This window comes from Otolemur garnettii, unplaced genomic scaffold, assembly GCF_000181295.1.
Source record: "Otolemur garnettii isolate 467f Iridium unplaced genomic scaffold, OtoGar3 scaffold00007, whole genome shotgun sequence".
NCBI lineage: Eukaryota > Metazoa > Chordata > Mammalia > Primates > Galagidae > Otolemur > Otolemur garnettii.
In genome coordinates, this window is record NW_003852402.1 from 7881673 (window position 1) to 7902720 (window position 21048).

The 21048-nt window shown below is 40.6% G+C and overlaps 1 protein-coding gene across 2 annotated transcripts in view; it reads left to right on the plus strand.

Annotated features, from left to right (window-relative positions):
• Nucleotides 1-21048, plus strand: part of MKL1 (megakaryoblastic leukemia (translocation) 1) — a 201630-nt gene that overhangs the window by 133271 nt on the left and 47311 nt on the right. For both annotated transcript variants that reach the window (XM_023509405.1, XM_023509406.1), the window contains one exon: nt 9326-9391. In XM_023509405.1, the coding sequence (XP_023365173.1) occupies nt 9326-9391 (66 nt within the window). The remainder of the gene's footprint in view (nt 1-9325; nt 9392-21048) is intronic.

The following is a 21048-nucleotide window of genomic DNA, read 5'->3' on the forward strand; positions in this document are numbered from 1 at the left end:
TCATTGTTGTTTGGCGGGTCCGGGCTGGGGATTCGAACCTGCCACCTTAGGTGTACGTGGCTGGCGCCTTAGCCGGTTGAGCTATAGGTGCCAAGCCGGTTAACTATTTTCTTTGAAAGTACTCTTCACGCTTATTAGTACTAGTTGATGTTTGTTTCTCCCATGATCTATTGTTCGATACCCAGCAAAAGATGATGTGCCTTGGCTTGGCACCTGTGGCTTAAGCGGCTAAGGCACCAGCCACATACACCTAAGGTGGCAGGTTTGAATCCAGCTGGGCCCACCAAACAACAATGATGGCTGCAACCAAAAAATAGCTGGGCGTTGTGGCGGGTGCCTGTGGTCCCACCTACTCGGGAGGCTGAGGCAGGAGACTCGCTTGAGCCCAGGAGTTAGAGGTTGCTGTAAGCTGTGATGCCAAGGCACTCTACCCAGGGGGACAGCTTGAGGCTCTGTCTCAAAAAAAAAAAAAAAAAGATGATGTGCCTTAAAGCAGTTTAATTGGGAGCGGCATCAGAAGAAAGGCTACAATTATTTACTGGGTAAATTAAACTTGCTTTGCAGTATTTACTTAATGTAATAATTGGCATCATGAACATAAATGGAGCATATTTAATTTCTCAGTACTAAATGAGTTTAAGTTAGGTGAAAGTAGCATTAAATAGGGTAGCTCTTGACATGACATTACATTGGAATCATCTGGTAAGCTTTTAATAAACATCAATATCTAGGCCCCGTTCCAGACCAATTAAACACCTTCCTAGGCCAGGTACAATGACTCATGCCTATAATCCTAGGACTTTGGGAGGCCAAGGCAGGAGAATTGCTTGAGGTCAGGAGTTCAAGACCAGCCTAAGCAAGAGTGAGACCCTGACTCTGCAAAAAATAGAAAATAAGGCAGGTGTGGTGATTGATGTGTGCCTCTCATCCCAGCTACAGGAGGCTGAGGTAGGAGGATTGCTTGAGCCCAGGAGTTTGAGGTTGCAGTGAGCTATGATGATGCCACTGCACTGTAGCCCAGACAAAAGACTAAGACCCTGTTTTAAAAAAGGTGTGGTGTTTAGTTTCTACATATTTAGGAATTTCCCAGATTTACTTCTGTTGTTCATTTGCAGTTTAATTCCATTGTGATCAGAGAATGATTTTAGTCCTTTTAAATATCCTGGAACTAGTATTTCTAGTAAATGATTTTGTCCTGGGGAATGCTACAGGTGTGCGTGGGAAGAATTTGTATTCTGCTGATGTTGGGTTGAGTACTGTATATGTATATGTCTGTTTTATTTGGTTGATAGTGTTTGTCCAAGTCTTAAATATTCTTGTTGATTTCTGCCTAGTTGTTTTGCCCATTATTGAAAATGAGGTACGTTGTGATTCTTCAGGAGATGAACTCAAATACTTCTTATTCTGAATCATCTAAATAAGCATCATGAAATTTAATCAAAATATAGAAATCCTCTAATATTAGTTATATTTTAGGAATGCTAGAAATGACATCTCTTAATTTATTTTCTAGTATATTAGGGCTATTTTAATATTTTATTTTGGTGTGAGGTTACTTTTATCTCTCATGAAAACTGATGCTTTCGAACTTGGTTCCAACCAAACCAGTCTTTCAGTTAATTGTTTCTGGGTAACAGTTTCTTCTTTTTGAAGCATGGGAGCTCCATAGGTTAGAGCCAAATATGACGGGGGTGGGGGGGTGAAGGGAGATTTTTGAGGAGTATTTTTGCCTACGATTGTCTGCTTGATTTCCTCAATGGTATAAACATTATTGATTTTCTAATGCAGCAGTTTTTTGACTGAATGAATTATATAAAATATATATGAATTACATAGTAATTTCTAGTCAAGGAGCAGTTTGCTTATTTGTCAACAAGTTTGTTTTGGTGTCTTTTCTAACAAATAGTCTGAAAAGCCATGGCCAGATTCCTTGTCATTTGATTAAAAGTTTTGTGAGACAAGACTTGTTGGTATTCCTCAGTTAGGGCCAAGGTAATGGAATGTCCCTATAGTCTTTGTGAGAGAACTTACTGAGCAAAGGATGTGACGGAGGGAAGGATTTTGTTTTTTGCTATCTTGTTGCCATATTAACACCCTTCTAACTTTTCTATTCCTTATGTTTTGTACTTTATCTCCTGATTTTAGGAGCCTTGTGGGAATCAATCAATGGATAAATGGTTATGTAAGAGCAGCTTCCCAAGCTGCACATATCCCTTGTAGTGGAAGCCACATAGTTGGGCTTAGATATGTCTAGTTCTTGGACATTATTACTCTTTTAATGCCATCAGCATGCTTCTGTGGCTTTGCAGGGCAGAAATATGTTAAGGTCACTTCCTTGGTTTGATTCCCCAAGTAGCCAATTATTTAAATAGCAATTGATGCTTTCATTTAAGGCAGATGAAAATCCTGATTATTTCCATGGAGAGTAGAGAAACCCGGGGTTTTTCACTTTATAGCTTGGTTTCTTTTCTTTTTATTCTAATTCTTTTCTGGCAGACAACTCAGTTGATTTAGCATCCATCAGCTTTAAAGACATCTGTTCATCTATATATAGGCTGGGCTCGGCGCCTATGGCTCAAGTGGCTAAGGGTTCCAGCTGGCGGGTTCGAATCCAGCCCGGGCTCGCCAAACAACAATGATGGCTACAACCAAAAAATAGCCGGGCATTGTGGCGGGCACCTGTAGTCCCAGCTACTTGGGAGGCGGAGGCAAGAGACTCGCTTAAGCCCAGGAGTTGGAGGTTGCTGTGAGCTGTTATGCCATGGCACTCTACCCAGGGCGACAGCTTGAGGCTCTGTCTCAAAAAAAAAGGGGGGGGGTGGCACCTGTGGCTCAAAGGAGTAGGGCACCAGCCCCATATGCTGGAGGTGGCGGGTTCAAACTCAGACCTGGCCAAACACGGGGGGTGAGAGGGGGAATATATATAATATATATATAGATTGTTCACATAGACCCATTTAGAAACATGACATATTAAATTTGTGGAATTTAATAGCAGTAAATGTATAAAGACTTATGTTTATGTAAAAATAGGTATTTTTATTTAGCTTTTGTGTGTGTGTGTGTGTGTGTGTGTGTTTTATTTGTTTTTTTTGAGACAGAGCCTCAAGCTGTCCCCCTGGGTAGAGTACTGTGGCATCAAAGCTCACAGTAACCTCCAACTCCTGGGCTCAAGCGAGTCTCCTGCCTTAGCCTCCCAAGTAGCTGGGACCACAGGTGCCTGCCACAACGCCCGGCTATTTTTTGGTTGCAGCCATTATTGTTGTTTGGTGGCCCTGGACTGGATTTGAACCCGCCACCTTAGGTGTATGTGGCTGGAGCCTTAGCCGCTTGAGCCATGGGCGCCAAGCCTTTTTGTTTAGTTTTTATTGACTAAGTGAAGTGGTGAGGAAAAGTAAATAAGGATGTACAGTGACAGATTATGTCAAATTCCTACACTATCAAGTCTTCTTAGATTAGTACTGTCTGAAAATAATTATTAGTTTTAGTTTAGTTTTGTTCTTTTTGTGAAGGTGATTGTGCATTCAATTTATGGCCACTGATGTATTCTTCTGATTTGAGTAACTTCTGCAGTGAACACAGAACACATGGCTCACTCAGAAGTGAGTTATTAAGTGATTTCTTCTAAAGTGAATAATCCTAAGGTCTGGAAATGTGAAGGCATTTTATTTAGAGTACTTAGAGTTAAGAGGAATTAAGATAGACTAAGGAAATGAAAACTTCATATCAACAGCTCTTTCTTTGTAGTTGAAATTCCGAGGAAAAGGGTCTCTGTAAATCTACACAGCTAAGCAGATAAATTATAAAATAAAATGAAGTGTATGCTGGCTGTCACAATTCTGAGTTTGCTGCTTTTGTCTTTTTTCTCCTTCTTACAAACATTGTTAGAGTTAGCTGGAGAGGGTTATGTAATGTACAAAACAACACATACCCACAGATTATTACCACACCCTGGATAATACTTATACAGGGTAAATTCTATTATTTGAATGGGAAACTTGGTAAGATTTCAGATAAGCACAGAGTTCAGAGTTAACTTCTGGGAGGGACAAGATAGAATTTTCAGAAAACTGAATTTTAGTTTTAGAGATTTAAAAGATTTCTTAGATAAGCTTTCTTCTTTGAACTAGAACTATGTATGTGTGTGTATGTATCTATACAAATATATGTATACACACAATATACACATTTACTATATACATATGTGTGTGTTTATGTGTATATGTATATATAAAAGCTGATTACCTAGGCCTTTTCTGTACTTCTTTGTTTGTTTTGAGACAGTGTCACTTTGTAGCCCAGGCTAGAGTGCCATAGCAGCATAGTTCACAGCAACCTCAAACTCTAGGGCTCACGTGATGCTCCTGCCTGAGCTTCCCAAGAAACTGGGACTACAGGCACCCACCATAAGGCCCAGCTAATTTTTTTTATTTTTAGTAGAGACAGGGTCTCATTTTTGCTCCCCCTGGTCTTGAACTCCTGAGCTCAAGCAATCTACTTGCCCCAGCCTCCCAGAGAGCTACAGGCTTGAGCTACTGCACTGGCCTTCTCTGTGCTTTCTAAAAGAAACTTGAATCAGAAAAATGTATTAAATCAAGCCTGTATTCCTAGCACTTTGGGAGACTGAGGCAGATGGATTGCTTGTGCTCAGGAGTTCAAGACCAGCCTAAGCAAGAGCAAACCCTGTATCTACTTTAAAAACAAACAGACAACAACAAAACACTAGCCAAGCATTGTTGTCAGGCATCCGTAGTCCCAGCTACTTGAGACGCTGAGGCTAGAGGATCACTTGAGCCCAAGAGTTTGAGGTTGCTATGAGCTCTGTCGCCCCAGCATTCTGCCCAGATGACAGAGTGGGACTCTGTCTCTAAGAAGGTTATTAAAGAACAAATGGGTTAGCTTTCATGAAGCAAGAAGTTTTTAAATCAAGAAGTTTAGGCTGGGCTTGGTGGCTCATGCCTGTAATCCTAGCACTCTGAAAAGCTGAGGTGGGTTGATCACCTGAGCTCAGGAGTTTAAGACCAGCCTGAGCAAAGCGAGACCCCATTTCTACTAAAAATAGAAAGACTCATGTGGCTTTATGGCAGGCGCCTGTAGTCCTAGCTACTTGGGAGGCTGGGACAAGACTATTGCTTGGTCTAAGAATTTGAGGTTGCTGTGAGTTATGAGGCCATGACACTACTACTCATGGCAACAGAGTGAGACTCTGTCTCCAAAAAAATAAAAAGAAGTTTGGGGCAGCGCCTGTGGCTCAGAGGAGTAGGGCACTGGCCCCATATGCTGGAGGTGGTGGGTTCAAACCCAGCCCCAGCCAAAAACTGCAAAAAAAAAAAAAAAAGTTTGCATAATATCCCTTATAGTCCTATCTGTATGGAGTTCAAGAGGGCTACAGATTTATATTTCAAAATTATTCTTGAAGGCTGGGTGTGGTGGCTCATACTTGTAATACTAGCACTCTGGGAAGCCAGGGTGGGTGGATTGCTTGAGCTCAGGAGTTCAAGACCAGCTTGAGCAAGAGGTAGACCCCAGCTCTACTGAAAATAGAAAAACTAGCTGGCATTGTGGCAGGCACCTATAATCCCAGCAGCTTGGGAAGCTGACTCAAAGAGTCAGAACTCTTGTTTAAGCCCAAGAGTTTAAGGCTGATACCTCCACATTTTACCGAGGGCCATAGAATGAGACTCTGTCTCAAAAAAAAAAAAATTATTCTTGGATAATAACTATATTACTTTCATTAATTATTGTTTATTTGAAATGTTCATGTTTATTAGTTTCCCTATTCTCTGAAATAAAATTATTTTGTTATATTTAATCATTTTCTTTTTTAAAAAATATGAGGGTATATACAATTAGGCCACCTTGCTTGGATTTGTAAGGAAAAGTCTAAGTTGTGGCTATGTCCCTGACACAGGAAGTGTGCCATACACTTACACATTGTTTCCTCTGGGAGAGAACCTACCAGCCCTCCTTCCTATCTCTCCTCCCGCCTTTTTGGATTGACTTGAGTTTTTCTCTCATGTGAACATGTTGTTAATCTACAAGTTTCATATTAGTATCGAATACATGTGATGTCTTTCCATTCTTGTGATACTTTGCTCAGGAGCGTGTTCTCCAGATCCATCCAAATTGTAGCAAAGGACTCAAAATCTCTGTCTTTTTATGGCTAAAGAATATTCCACGGTATATACATATATACACCACAGTTTATTGATCCATTCATGGGAAGGGCACTTGGGTTGTTTCTACATCTTCACAATTATAAACTGGAATGCTATAAACACTTGCGTGCATAGCTCCTTATGTTGAAATGACTTTATCCTTTTGGATAGATACCTTGTAATGGGCTTGCAGGATTGAATGGAAGGTCTACTTTTAGTTCTTTGAGGACCCTCAGTACTTCTTTCTATAAAGGCTATAGTAGTTTGCAGTTCTACCAACAATGCAGGAGTGTTCCCTTCTCTCCACACCTACACCTGCATCTATTATTTTGGGACCTTGTGATGTGGACCATTCTTACAGGAGTTTGGTGATATCTTAAAGTGGTTTTGATTTACATTTCTTGAATAGAGAGGATAAGCATTTTTTCATGATATTATTGGCCATTCATCTGTCCTCATGAGAAAAGATTCTGTTCATATCTCTTGCTCAGATTTTAATGGAGTTTGCTCTTTTTGTCAATTTACGTGAGTTCTTTATACTTTCTAGTTATTAGCCATTTGTCAGATTCATAGCACGCAAAAATCTTCTCCTATCCTTAAGGTTGTCTCTTTGCTTTGTTGATTGTGTTGTTAGCTGTGCAGAAACTTTTTAATTTGATTAGGTCCTATTTATTTTCTAATAGCTCATCTTGCAGTGGGCCTTAGAAGCATTTGTATTTTATCAATGCAATTGCTGTTGTTGCTGATCTGTGGTTACCATTTATTCTGAGATCAAGTTCCTAGACTAAATTTGTCTTACTGAAGTTGATCATCTCAACTCTTTTGGTCCTGGTATAAATCATTCATTTTCCTTAGCCTGTTTTTCTGTCTCACCAGAGAATGAGCCCAGTGATCACACTCCATGCCTATTCTCTTAGCAGGGCAAGTTGCCAGAAGACCCTGGAGAAGTAACATAGAAGCCCAGCTTCTAGAATCAGAATGCTTGGGTCCAAATCCTGTGCTACGTCTTGTGAGATCACCTTATATAAATTAAAATAGGATTAATAATACTTATCTTCATATAGATGTTATGAAGATTAAATGAGTTAAAATATAAAAATATATAGAACAGTGTCTGGCACAAAGTACATGCTTTATGCATGTCAGCTACTAGTGTTGCTTTTGCTGTTTTTAATCTATTTAATTCTCCAAGGCTTTGTTTTTGTGAAATAATAACCTTTCAAATTTCTCAGACTATATACATCAGCCAGTCAATGGAGTTGAAATCTAATTCAAGAAGCAATTATTAGGCCAGGTGCAGTGGCTCATACCTGTAATCCTAGCACTCTGGGAGGCGGAGGCAGGTGGATTGCTTGTCCTTGGGAGTTCAAGACCAGCCTAAGTAAGAGGGAGAGTCTGTTTCTACTAAAAATAGAAAAACTGAGGCAAGGGGATCTCTTGAGCCCAAGAGTTGGAGGTTGCTGTGAGCCAAGACGATGCCATAGCTCTCCATCCAGTGTGACAGAGTGAGACTCTGTTTCAAAAAAAAAGAGAGAGAGAGAGAGTTACTAACTGCCTACCTATATTAAATGCTGTGGGGGGCATTGATCAAAAAGATATCTTCCCCTTTCTCCAGAAGTTTACAAACTGGTAGGAGAGATAAGTTATGGTTAGGGGCAACTATTAAATATTACACAGAGGGTGGCACTTGTGGCTCAAAAGGGTAGGGTGCTGATCCCATATGCTGGAGGTGGCAGGTTCAAACCCAGCCCTGGCCAAAAAGGCAAAAATAAGTAAATAAAATATATATTATAAATATATTATATATTATTATATAAATAAATATTACACAGAGCAAAATATTACTATCTTTTTTATAACACATAAAAGGTAGCTTGGAAGTTCAGATGAAGAAGGTAGGCATTTCTAGGTGAAGTGAATAAAAGAGTTGAGGAAACGTTCATGGTACTTAAAGAAGGGTCTGTGGAAAACCTTGATGGGGATGCCTTAGAATGAGAGAGAGAGAGAGAGTACAGGTAAGGACACACCAGGGAGCTACCGTTGAAGCCAAGGAAAGCAAGGTGAGCTAAATCTGAGGTAGAGGAGTTAAAGTTGGTGTAAACATTTTGGTAATAGTTCTGGAGAGGATAGTGATACCATTAAAGAGGATGGGAGACAGATCCAAGTTTTTGAGAGACAAGTTCTACTTTGGATCTCCTGAATTTGAGATATAAACAGGAGCCTAGTTATGGTTTTGCCATTCTTGGAGGACTCCCTAAAATCTGGTTTAAATCTGGAAAGTCGGAGACTAGGACAGCATGTTCTTTTCAGATGTGAACTTGCAGGGCCCCTACAGCTGAAGGCTTACTATGTGCAGGAACTTCCTCCTAACTCTCTGCCCAATGTGTGAGATTGTAACACCCGTTAGGCTTCATTAGCTTTTGAAATAGAGATAACTGATTATTAGCTTTAAAAAAATCTGTACTTAGTTGTTTCATTAAGCAGTGTTGCCAGAGTACAAATAGGAGAAATACCCATCATTCTCTCCTATCCCGGATGTGCTTTGAGTCATCTGGCTTGGTTGTTTTACCTCAACAGAAAAAGGCTTGTAAGTGAAGAGGAAGAAGAAGAAAAAGGTATGTTAGTGGTAAAATATTTTCTAGTCTAGAAAAATGCATTGCTTAGTGAAATAGCTATAATTTTAGATACAAAAGAGAAGACTTTACAAACAACCAATACTTCCTAAACCACGTGAGGAGCTGTTTCACTCACTATAATTACAGTGGTAAACATTTGCTAATAAAGTGTAGAGTATCTAGAAAGCTTTTCCTGCTGAATAGTGGTCCTCATTATGATATTTTCTTTGAGTTCAGAATTGGTGTTTCTTAGTCTTAGGAGGAGGACTCAGTGTTGCAGGAGGTTTTGAGCAAGAGGCGAGACTCTGGTACTTTGTGGATTGTTATCGCTCTGCAAGACCCTTCGCAACTTCCTCTCACCACCCGCAGCAGAATACGGAAACCCTGCTGTATCAGGCCACTTCTGCAATTGCAGACAGTCACAATTCTAGGGGATCCTTTTTCACACTACACTTTCTGTTTTTAAGACTTTCCTTGCATTTTAAAATGTGTCTTTTGAGGTGGAATATTGGACTGACCCTTCATCTCTCCTTTCTCTTTGGTGCCTTGCAGTGCTGCAGTTGAAGCTCCAGCAGCGCCGGACCCGGGAAGAGCTGGTGAGCCAAGGGATCATGCCGCGTAAGTGCCTCTCTCTTTCAGCATTTGATCAAGTTGCTTTTAGGACATGGTTATGTGTACCCAGTGTGCCATGGGAAACATCTACCGTAAAATAAGGACTACAGGTTTTGTTACCTTCTTTTCTTTTCTATACTTTTCCAAGTTCATGGGCTCTAAATTGCTACATAGTTAAGGTAACTAACTGATCAAGTTCGATGAAACAAACAGCATTAGCTTTGAAGTTTGCCATTGAATCATCCTTAGCTATTGAACTGCATCTTTAAAAAGAGTGCCACGCCCTGTACGCTTCCCTTTATAGGAGGGGCAGATTTTGAGCTGGGGGTGCCGTATCGTGAGGAGGAACCCACTTCTTGTATGTGCTTTGCCTCTGTTTTCAGGTTTTTAGGAAGAGAAACCTCTTTTCTATCTGGTATTTTGAATCAACCACAGTTTTCTTTAGAATGAGGTCCTCAGATACTGTAAGGCTGGCTAATGGAGTAGTTCATGGTTCTGGGCGTAGGGAGTACAGAACTGTAACCCTTAGGGGAGAAATGAAAGCAAACCTTGGAATCTGAGAGAAGTAAGAAAATTTGCTTTTAATGCTAACAGTTTTAAAAAGGAAGTAGAAGCTAGAGCCAGCAAGATAATTGCTCTTTCTGACATTTCTTTTTTAAGTCATAAGCAGAGAACATAGGCTTTCGCTCTTTTCTGTTTGTACCGTATGTTATGACCACTAGACTATGTGCTAATGAAGTTCAAAAAAAGTCTTATAACAACTTCTGGCTTTGTAGTGGGAGAACTTATGTTTTCCACCTTAACTCAGTACTTGCTGACCTGCTGCCACCATGTTTTCTTTTCATTCACTCATCATTCACAATGTTTGATTACCTGATATATGCCAGTTGATGTTTATATTTAGAAGAGCAAGACTGGTCATAAACAAGGAGACAAACAAACAAGATAATTTTGGAGCATAGTAAGTGCTGTTAAGTAAATGAACTAGTTGGTATGTTAATAAGTAATAGGAATAAGATGGGATCACTTGGATAAGAAAGTAAGGAAGGTGCCTGAAGAGGAAATCTTTGAGCTGAGATCTAAAGGATGAGATGGAGCAGCCATTCAGAAAGCTAGAAGAAGGCTCAGGGATAAGAAAAAGCAAGTGTAAGTGCCTGGTGCAGGCAAGAGCTTGCACAGGTTTAAAGAGCATCACGGAAGCAGTGTGACTGGGGCGTGCTGGAGGGGGCAGTAGGGGAAAGTAAAGATGGGAGAGGTGGGCAGGGCCAGAGCCAAAGCCTTGTCACCCATGCGGAAGAGGTGGATTTGTCATTGTTTTTACCTTTTTTTTTTTTAAACTAAAAAATAAGGTCACACAGCAGCAGAGTGCTTTTGGATGTTTTCACTGCTTTTTAACAGATGGCTTTTACTGTGTTGCCCAGGCTGAACGTAACTCCTGGGCTCTAGTGATCTTGCTATCTTAGCCTACTCAGTGGCTGGAACCCTAGGTGTACACCACTGTGCCTGGTTGGATTTGTTTTTTAAGTACAATAGAAAGCCATTGAAGGCTTTTAAACACGTGAGGAGGGGATTTGATTTATGTCATGGTAATCCATGGGCAAGAGAACCATTTAACAAGACTAGGGAATCTTGGGTCTGTTTCTATCTTAAGCCTCAGCTGGGAGCTTAAGTCTTAATATTTTTGTTTAGGGCACTGAACTATTTACCTACATTATGCTATCTTTTTCTGTGGCCCTCCAATGAATGACTTTCCACCTCCAACCCTTAGGGGGTCAGGTGGCTTTTATAGTGGCTCAGTAATGTGATCAGGTAGAGTGCTGTGCTTTAAAAAACACTCAGATCCGCCATTCCACACCTTACACCTGTAGAGACACCCAGTGTCTCATCTACTTGTCCCTTTCACCAAGGACATCATGTATTTCATGTCTCCTTTGTGCCCAGGGAAGTCCTAGGTTAAAGAAATAAGAGACAGGGTACTTGCTCTCAAGACTTTGAACAGCAAAAGTTGGGGTAGCCAAAATTTCCCCATACACAAGATAAAGAGCAATTCAGTGCTGATCCATGGGATGCTGACTGTAATGACAGTACTAGTTCTGAGAGCATAATGTTACTTTCCAGGATTTGTAATGTGTTTAGGATATAAAAGCCACGCACAGGGTGAGTGTCCTTCACCCCTTTTCCTGTCTTTTATTCATATAGGGACTAGTGGAGATGGTCAGTTTCATAGGATTTATCAATTACAGTCTCCTTGCTTAGCATTTTTTTATAGTATTCCACGTTGCTAAGACCAATGATGCTCCACTCATTGCAGTTTCTGCTTATACATATATGCTTGTATTTCCACAACCTCCTTGAAAAAATATCTTATGTATATTTCTGTCCTGAGTCCCTGGCACTGAGTTAAAGAAGACAGCCAATTGCAAAGTGCGCTGTATGCTTGTGTATATGAACAGAAAGACAGAAGCAGATACCAGTCTGCTATAAACCTGTTGGACTTTTGAGCACAGGATTTGAAATGCTTCCATTCTGTCAGGAGCCTAGGTTCTAAAATTGTTCTGAATATCTAATTGTATACTTTGAATTGTTCTCTGTATTTGTGAAGTGAGAATAATTAGCTCTGCTATAGGAATAGAAATGACCTGCTTCTATGAGAATACTGCATTTTCCCATCTACCAAGAGCCACCCACCTTCAGCTGTGGGCACAGTTTTGTTACTCTGTTTTTCTAGTGAAGGTAATATATTGTAAACTCTTAGATTATGAGAGATTGTTAAGGCCTGGGAGTAGATTCAAGTATGAATTTGCCATTCATCCATGTACCTGTTGATACCTGAGTGAGTGAGGCTAACTTTATTTTTTTTTGGCTGGGGCTGGGTTTGAACCTGCCACCTCCAGTATAGGGGCCGGCACCCTACTCCTTTCAGCCACAGGCGACGCCCAAGGCTAATTTTTTTTTTTTTTTTGCCAGCACCCTCACAGGTGCAGAACACTCCCGCATCACCACCTAATGTCCCTTCGCTCCCATTGTCCTCTCCAACATTCTCTGCCTCCCTAACAACCCCTCACCCTGCTGTCTTCTACCAGCCTCATTCTTCAGCTTCCACTCCATGTCTTTTAAAGAAAATGTGAGCAGTACTGGGGAAAAATCATAAATAGTCAGCATATTTGGAGATCAGAAAAAGTTACATCTCGTTTGAAGTGCTTCTGTTCCCTTTCTATTGGCCTGAGGAGTTTCTAAAAGGAATCCTTATTATCTAAGTTTGTTGTACAACTTAAGAGGTAGACAGGGCCATCAAGCTAGGGCAAAGGACAAGAGTCATGGCTGTGCTTTGTCTCATCATCTCTAGTTTGTACCTTTTATCAAATTCTCATTTCAGTCTCTTTTAACTCAGGGCAGGTGAGAACCCATCCACCTTATTTCCCAGAGTGCTCACATGCAGTTCTTGAGTAGGACTGGCCGCCAGTTCTAACACTGTACCTGTAGGGCATCACGTGCTTCTGTGGCTCCCTCCCCTTCAGGTTTGGTCACCTTTCTGTGTATTATCCAGAGTTGCCATATGAACTTTCCCTAAAGTTTAGAGGATTAAAGAATCCCCAAGTTCCCACATAGCTTTCTCTTCACTGCTCCATATGCTCTGTTCATAACATCTCAACTGTAGGGTATAGAAATTGAATACAATCATTTCTCAGTATTGTTTTTTCTTAACTTTTTTTATTATTTCAAAATATTATGGGGGTATAAATGTTTTTAATTACATGAATTGCTTTTGTTGTGTGCTTTAAAAATATTTATTTTTAATAAATAGTTTCACTATGTCGCCTTTGATAGAGTGCCGTGGCATCACAGCTCAAAGCTACCTCAAACTCTTGGACTTAAACAATTCTCTTGCCTCAGCCTCCCAAGTAGCTGGGACTACAGGTGCCAGCCACAACACCCAGTTACTTTTTTGTTGTAGTTGTCATTGTTATTTAGTAGGCCAGGGCTGGGTTCAAATCCGCCAGCTCCGGTGTGTGTGGCCAGCACCCTGACCGCTGAGCCACGAGTGACAGGCCTGCTTTTGTTATGTTTGAGTCAGGGTTGTAAGAGTGTCCATCACCCAGATAGTGTCCATTGTACCTGTTAGGTAAGTTTTCTAGTATCCTTTATTATTCTCAGTATGTAAACAAATGTCTCAAACTTAACACCACTTAAACTCTACTGCAGAGCCTCACGTAGTCGGTTACTAATGACATCTGAAGCTCTGCATGTCTTGAGTGTGAGGGAAGATGGCACAGATAGGGAGCTGGTCTTCAAATCTAAGGATTAAGACTAGGAATGTGGCCATTTCCAGGATAGTGACTTGCAGAGGAGAATCGCAGAGAAGGATCATGGATGGTACACTCTGTTCTCAAACAAAGCTGCCCCTGCTTCCTCCCCGGCTTTTCTCTTTGACATTTAAAGGTGTACAAGGTCATAAGGTTAAGATGAAAATTAAGAAAAATGTTCTGGCAGTGAGAGCTGTTGGAGGGTAATAACCTTTTAAAGGAAAACATGGAGGTTCTCCTGACTCAGACAAATGAGGGAAAAAGTCTCCTGTGATCTTTCTGGAGTGAGAGAAGGAACTTGTTTGTCTTTGCCTTCTCAGCCTTCTGTTAATCCATTGAGAATCCTTGACAGTAGCATAGAGCAGCATGGTTCTAATGGTATAGTTAACCGTCACGTCATTTATTTATTTATTTTCCCATGTGCAAGCAGTAGGAAAACCCAGATACCTTGGCAAGCACAGAAGAAATAATTAGTCTGTGTCTTCTTGAGTGAGCTTGTGTTTTCATTATAAATGATATTTGTGTGTGCTTGGAGCAGAGTGAAAAAATTTCTTCTTAACTGTGACAATAGGTTATTTAATGCTTGGAAGTGTCAGCATTGATCCCTATAATCCATCCCTTTTCCTCTGAAGCTAAAATTCTTAATAATGTTTTTGTTATTCGTGACTTGAGAATCATTACTTACATTATTCTTCATTAAAGGTACACTTCAGTTTCAAAATTCTTTTTTTTTTTTTTTTTTTGAGACAGAGCCTCAAGCTGTCCCCCTGGGTAGAGTGCCATGGCATTACAGCTCACAGCAACCTCCAACTCCTGGGCTCAAGCGAGTCTCCTGCCTCCGCCTCCCAAGTAGCTGGGACCACAGGCGCCCGCCACAACGCCCAGCTATTTTTTGGTTGCAGCCGTCATTGTTGTTTGGCGGGTCCGGGCTGGGGATTCGAACCCGCCACCTTAGGTGTACGTGGCTGGCGCCTTAGCCGGTTGAGCTATAGGCGCCGAGCCTCAAAATTCTTTTTCTTGAGCACATGTGAATCAAATCCATTTTGGTAAACCTCTTTTAAAACTAAGTAAAGAAAAATTGATAAGGTCATTAATCATGAATGAGACGTTCAGGATTTAGTAACCGGTATATAGAATCTAGTACACTAGGCCATCACAGTTTATGCAGAGATGTTAAAGGAAATAAAATAATACAGAGACTAAAATTTCTCTTATGATAGACTGAGCAGATATATTAACCACAATGATAGTAATAAAGATATAAAATGAGCAAAACTCCCTGAATCTTTAAAAATAGACTTTATTTTTTAGAGAAGTTTTAGGTTCATAGCAAAATTGAGCAGAAGATACAGAGATTTACATATGCCCCCTATTAAAAAATTATGTTTAGGCTCAGCGTCCGTAGCTCAGTGAGTAAGGCGCCAGCCATATACACCAAGGCTGACGGGTTCGAGCCCGGCCTGGGCCTGCTAAGCAACAATGACAACTGCAACCAAAAAATAGCCAGTGTTGTGGCGGATATCTGTAGTTTCAGCTATTTGGGAGACTGAGGCAAGAGAGTTGCTTAAGCCCAAGAGTTTGAGGTTACTGTGAGCTGTGACTCCACAGCACTCTACTGAGGGTGACATAGTGAGACTCTGTCTCAAAAAGAAAGTTATATTTAATTTGTAGGTTTTTTAGTTTTTGTAACCCTTGGGAAGATAAACCAACATCTTGATGCTTCAGAATTTCTTGTAATAACAAAGGGGTTATGATTTAACATTGTCATTAGTAAGCTATTTTACTAAATAGTGGGATGCTGTAGGATCTTTCTCCCAAGTTGCCATGAATTCAAAAGAACTATCTTCTAGACCAGCCCTCCCCAATAGCACTTCATGCAATGATAGAAATATTTTATAACCTAGCCACTAGCAACATGTACTATTGGGCACTTAAAATGTGGCATGTTTGGGTGGTGCCTGTGGGTCAGTGAGTAGGGCACCAACCCCATATACCGGAGGTGAAGAGATCAAACCCAGCCCCAGCCAAAAACTGCAAAAAAAAAAAGTGGCATGCTTGAGTTGAAGAACTGAATTTTAAATTTTATTAAATTTTTAATTAACTTAAATTTAAATAATCCCATGTGGTTATTTGCGTTGTGTTAGACAGCAGAGTTTTAGACCATACTCTACTGCTTAGGAATTAGATGACTACAGGCAACTCAGTAACTTTTATGAGCTCAATTTCCATTTTTATAAGGTTAAGCTAATAGCCCATCGTACGGGTTACACACAGAGTAGCACGTTACCAACAGAGTTAGTTTGGAGAACAAATGTAGGCATCTTTGTTCTCATTTAGGAATGAGAAGAACATTAGCTTGGACCTACCATCTTGTGAATCTGAAAGTGGTTTTTAATATATATTTATCCTAATTAAGGTCTGTCAAAACTAGTGTTTTGGAAGAGGAACTATTTCTCAATAAATAAAATCCTTCTTAGTTTTAATTTCCTTTCTACCAGTGGATTAAAAAACAATAAATAAAAATTGTTAAAAGTCAAAGAACCACTAGTCCAATTTGATACTCTGTTAAAATCATTCCCCTTTTGGTCAGGACTGTCATTTCATTAGCTTACCTTCTCTCTGATAGTGGATGTTTCTTTTTAACTTATTTCTGTTAAACCACCCACCCACCCCCACCCCACCCCCCACCCAAAAGAAAGAAAACCAAGTTGCTGTGTTAGAAATAGTGTTTTTTAATTGCTAGGCAGTTTGCCAAGAGACAGAAATGTTTACTGGTAAAAACATAGTATTGAGTCCAGGGCAGATGAAGTCTGGTTCAAGAGTCATCTCTCCCTTTTTTGTGTTTTTGTTTGGTTTTGTTTTTTACAGAATTTTGGGTTTTAAGGAAATGCCATATATTTGCTTTTAAGTGAAGTGTTACACTATCAGGGACATTATGTGTCAGTGAATACCTCATGGATGGATGAGTTTGGTTAAGAGCTAACGTGAGGGTGAATCCTGGTCTCTCTGGGCCTTGACCATCTCCTACTTGCTCCAGTCCATTTGGAGGTTGCTAGAAGCTCTGTGTGGTAGGTCTCTGAACTGCTACTTTGTGAGCCAAAGAAGTTTGGCTGAGTTCCAGCCAGTGCCCACTTTCTAATATGAACTCGGAAAAGGCCTTCCCCAAGCTCCATAGTCAGCCCACTGTCCTAGTCTGATCACCACCCTGGATGTCCTTCAGCTCAGTTACAGGACATACTGGTGTGACCCATTAAATCTTTCAGATATAGAGCTTATCTTTGGATGACAGAGATGGTTTCTCCTCTCTCTCCATCCCTCTTTTATGAGATGATATATCTTTACTACAGGAACTGACCGTTTAACCGAATCCCTGGTTTTTGGTTTTTTGTTTTTGTTAGAGACAGTCTCACTTTATCGCCCTCGGTAGAGCACCATGGCATCACAGAGCTCACAGCAACCTTCAACTCCTGGGCTTAGGCGATTCTCTTGCCTCAGCCTCCTGAGTAGCTGGGACTACACACACCCGCCATAACGCCCGGCTGTGTTTTGTTGCAGGTTGGCTGGGGCCAGGTTTGAAGCCGCTACCCTCTGAGTGCCCTACCCATTGAGCCACAGGTGCCACCCCTGTATCCCTAGTTTAAATGGCATTTGACAAACACTGTAGAGAAGCATGTGCTCCAGGAGTGAGGCTAACTTGATCCCAGATTCGAAGCCGAGAAACAATTATGTTAGGCTTGTGGCCTCATAATCTTCTCTTTTATAGCATAAGAAAACCAGTGGGCACATCATTGCCAGGTATTTTATGTTGCTGGCTTTGACACCTATCTGTATCCTCATCTCTCTTTCTGTTTTGGGATATGTTTTGGCAGTTTCAGGGTGTGTTTCTACCTCAATGATCAGTGACTAGCATCGTCAGTTAGCCAGTTGCTAACAAATAATAAAATAGTTCTGAAGAATGAGTTGTGTGTTCATGTTCTGAGTATATTCATTGTTGAATCCAAGGAATCTAACAGTGAGCTCTGTTGAACAGGCCATAGAAAGTAGCCTTCTTTTTTATTTGTATACATTTAAGGGATACAAGTACAATTTTGCTATATGGATATATTGCTATAGTGGTGAGGTCTGGGCTTTTAATGTATCCATCACCCAAATAAGGTACATTGTATCTATTTAAATACCATATTTTGCCATGTTTAATATGCACCTGTGTATAGTGCATATCCATGTTTTTGGCCCAAATTTTCAGGAAAAATCTTCCATGTTAATGTTTTAATTCAAATTTTTGTTCATATTTAGGTATTTGTTTTTTGTATTATAAAGAAATTTTAGCATTTATATTTTAGCATATTATTGTATTAGAAATATTATGTAACACATAAAACACCAAAACAGATACAGGCATAAGAAATTTTATGTACGCATAATAGATTTATGATATTTACCCATTATAGAAGGTGAAAAGCTCCTAGTCACTCTCACTATCAGAAGCATCATCTTCTTCAATTTCTGGCTTGGCGCCCGTAGCTCAGTGGGTAGGGTGCCTGCCACATACACTGGAGCTGGTGGGTTCGAACCAGCCTGGGCCTGCCAAACAACAATGGCAACTACAACCAAAAAATAGCCAGGCATTGTGGGGAGTGCGTGTAGTCCCAGCTACTTGGGAGGCTGAGGCAAAAGAATCACTTAAGCCCACGAGTTTGATATTAGGGGACAGATATCTTGAACTCGACCTTCAAGTGCTGAGATTACAGGTGTTGCTGTGCTGTGAGCTGTGACCCCACAACACTCTACCAACAGCGACATAGTGAGACTCTTGTCTCAAAAAAAAAAAAAAAAAGTGTCGTCTTCTTCAATTTCTAAATTACTGATGTTTTCTGAAGAGTCACTTTTCTCATCCTGGTGAATTTCATCATCTTCAGTTTCATCCATAGCATTGCTGATGACACATTTTTTAAATGATTTCACAAACACTTCCTTCTTGACACCAGTCCACTGTTTTAGGATCCAATCACAAACCTAGGTGATGGATGGCTTCTTGATTCTGCCTGCAGGTGTTAAATCAATACCAGCTGACGGCATCCATGATGTCCACTCTTTCTTCATTAGAGCCTTAAAGGTCTTGCTTACTGACCTCAAGAAGTTGCAGTTGGCTGGTGAGCCCACCAGTTATCAGAGCAAAGTAGGTTTTCAAGTCTGCTGTGGTTGCCTTTGTGCTTTGTGTATGTTATATGGGCTTTTGTTGCAAGTTCTTTGTAAATTAAAAAAAAAAAAGACAATAGTGTATGATTTTGTATAGGATATCATTATTGCATTCTAGAGTTACACTTTTAATGCATAAGCATAAATAAAAGAATTAAAAACATTTATATAGGTACAGAATTAATGCTACCCACATATCCTTGCTTTTCCCTCAAAAATTTAGGCAAAAATATGTGCATTATACATGATTAAGGTAGTTTCTCATCTACAACTGAAATAGACTTCCTGATACAGGTTCTTCTTCTTATTTATTTATTTTTGAGATAGGGTCTTGCTCTGTTGCCTGGGATGGAGGACATTTGGCACAATCATAGCTCACTATCAACTCAAACTACTGGGCTCAAGTGCTCTTCCTGACTCCTGAATTGGCTCGGACTATAGTGTACACCACCATGCCTGGCTAATTTTTTTTTTTTTTTTTTGAAGAGACAGGGTTACAGGTCTTGAACTTCCAGTCTTTAACTTCTGACCTTAAGCTATCCTTTCACCTCAGCCATCCAAAGTGCTGAGATTACAGATGTGAGGCACCAGACTCAGCTGATCTAAGTTCTCGATACAATTTAATATCTTAAAAAGTATGGTATATGTTACATTTCACTTAATAATTACTTCTTGAAGAATCTGAAATATCCAAGGCCAACTTCTTTTCAAGATACTAAATTTTTGGCTCGGCGCCTGTGGCTCAGCTGGCTAAGGGGCCAGCCACATACACCTGAGCTGGCGGGTTCGAATCTAGCCCGGACCTGCCAAACAACAATGATGGCTGCAACCAAAAAATAGCCAGGCGTTGTGGCGGGCGCCTGTAGTCCCAGCTAGTTGGGAGGCTGAGGCAGGAGACTCGCTTGAGCCCAGGGCTTGGAGGTTACTGTGAGCTATGATGCCCTGAGTACTCTACCCAGGGCAACGCTTGAGGCTCTGTCTCAAAAAAAAAAAAAAAAGATACTAAATTTTTTTTTCAACCAGCAATAGTCATACCTTGGATAAACCTCACTGGTTATGTATGTTACTGCCACTGTGCAAAGCTCAAGATAATAAATTAAGAGAGAGAAGACTATAAAGTCATTTGTTGGTGCTACTCACTGATTTTACCCAAACAACACAAATCCTAAAGAATCACATGCCCAAAGGGAGCCCTGGTAAATAGCTGATGATGCAGATTTTCAGTTCTTTAGTGGGATGTGATTTGCGAAGGGGCAAAGGTGGTTGGAACTATGCCTAAACAGATCACTTAGGCATTTTGATTATGGGGCTTCAACAAGAAAATCCTGGAAGATCAAGTTCAAGATACCTGTCCCCTAATATATATATATATATATATATTTTTTTTTTGAGACAGAGCCTCAAGCTGTCCCCCTGAGTAGAGTGCTATGACATCACAACTCACAACAACTTCCAACTCCTGGGCTCAAGCAAGTCTCCTGCCTCCACCTCCCAAGTAGCTCGGACCACAGGCGCCCGCCACAACACCTGGATGATTTTTCTGGTTGCAGCCGTCATTGTTGTTTGGCTGGCCCAGCCTAGATTCGAACCCACCACCTTAGTTGTATGTGGCTGGCGCCTTAGCCACTTGAGCCACAGGCGCCAAGCCTGTCCCCTAATATTTTAACCTTTTAGAGTTCACTGTTGATTGACACTTATGCTGTGCAATATTGTTTGCTCATCATTCCTAGTCTTGAGCCTCTTTCACCATCAAGATTGAGAGACTGGAGAAGCTTGCACTTCTGGGAAGGAGAAGATTTAGCATCCTTGAGTCTCCACTTCTTACATTTATTCTAGGTAGTTGGCCTTCCTGCTGGTTTGGGTGGGGGTGACAGCCCAGGCGCCAAGACGGGTGGTGGCAAGCCTGCATACCAAAACAGGATGTGTATGAAGAGCATTTTATGACTGTGGGTTTGGATCCTTGCTTGCTCTAGAATGTGTGGTCCCTTCCCCTGACCACCACCCAAATTCTTTCTTTGTTTCGTATGAACTTGGTTCTGGTTCTCACTGTCATGGTCAATCCCTCGAACTGTTGACACAACTCTTTGTTGCAGGATATTTCTGTAGGTATTTTAGTGTGTCAGCTAAAAACAGAAAGACAAAAAAAAAAAAAATGCAAGT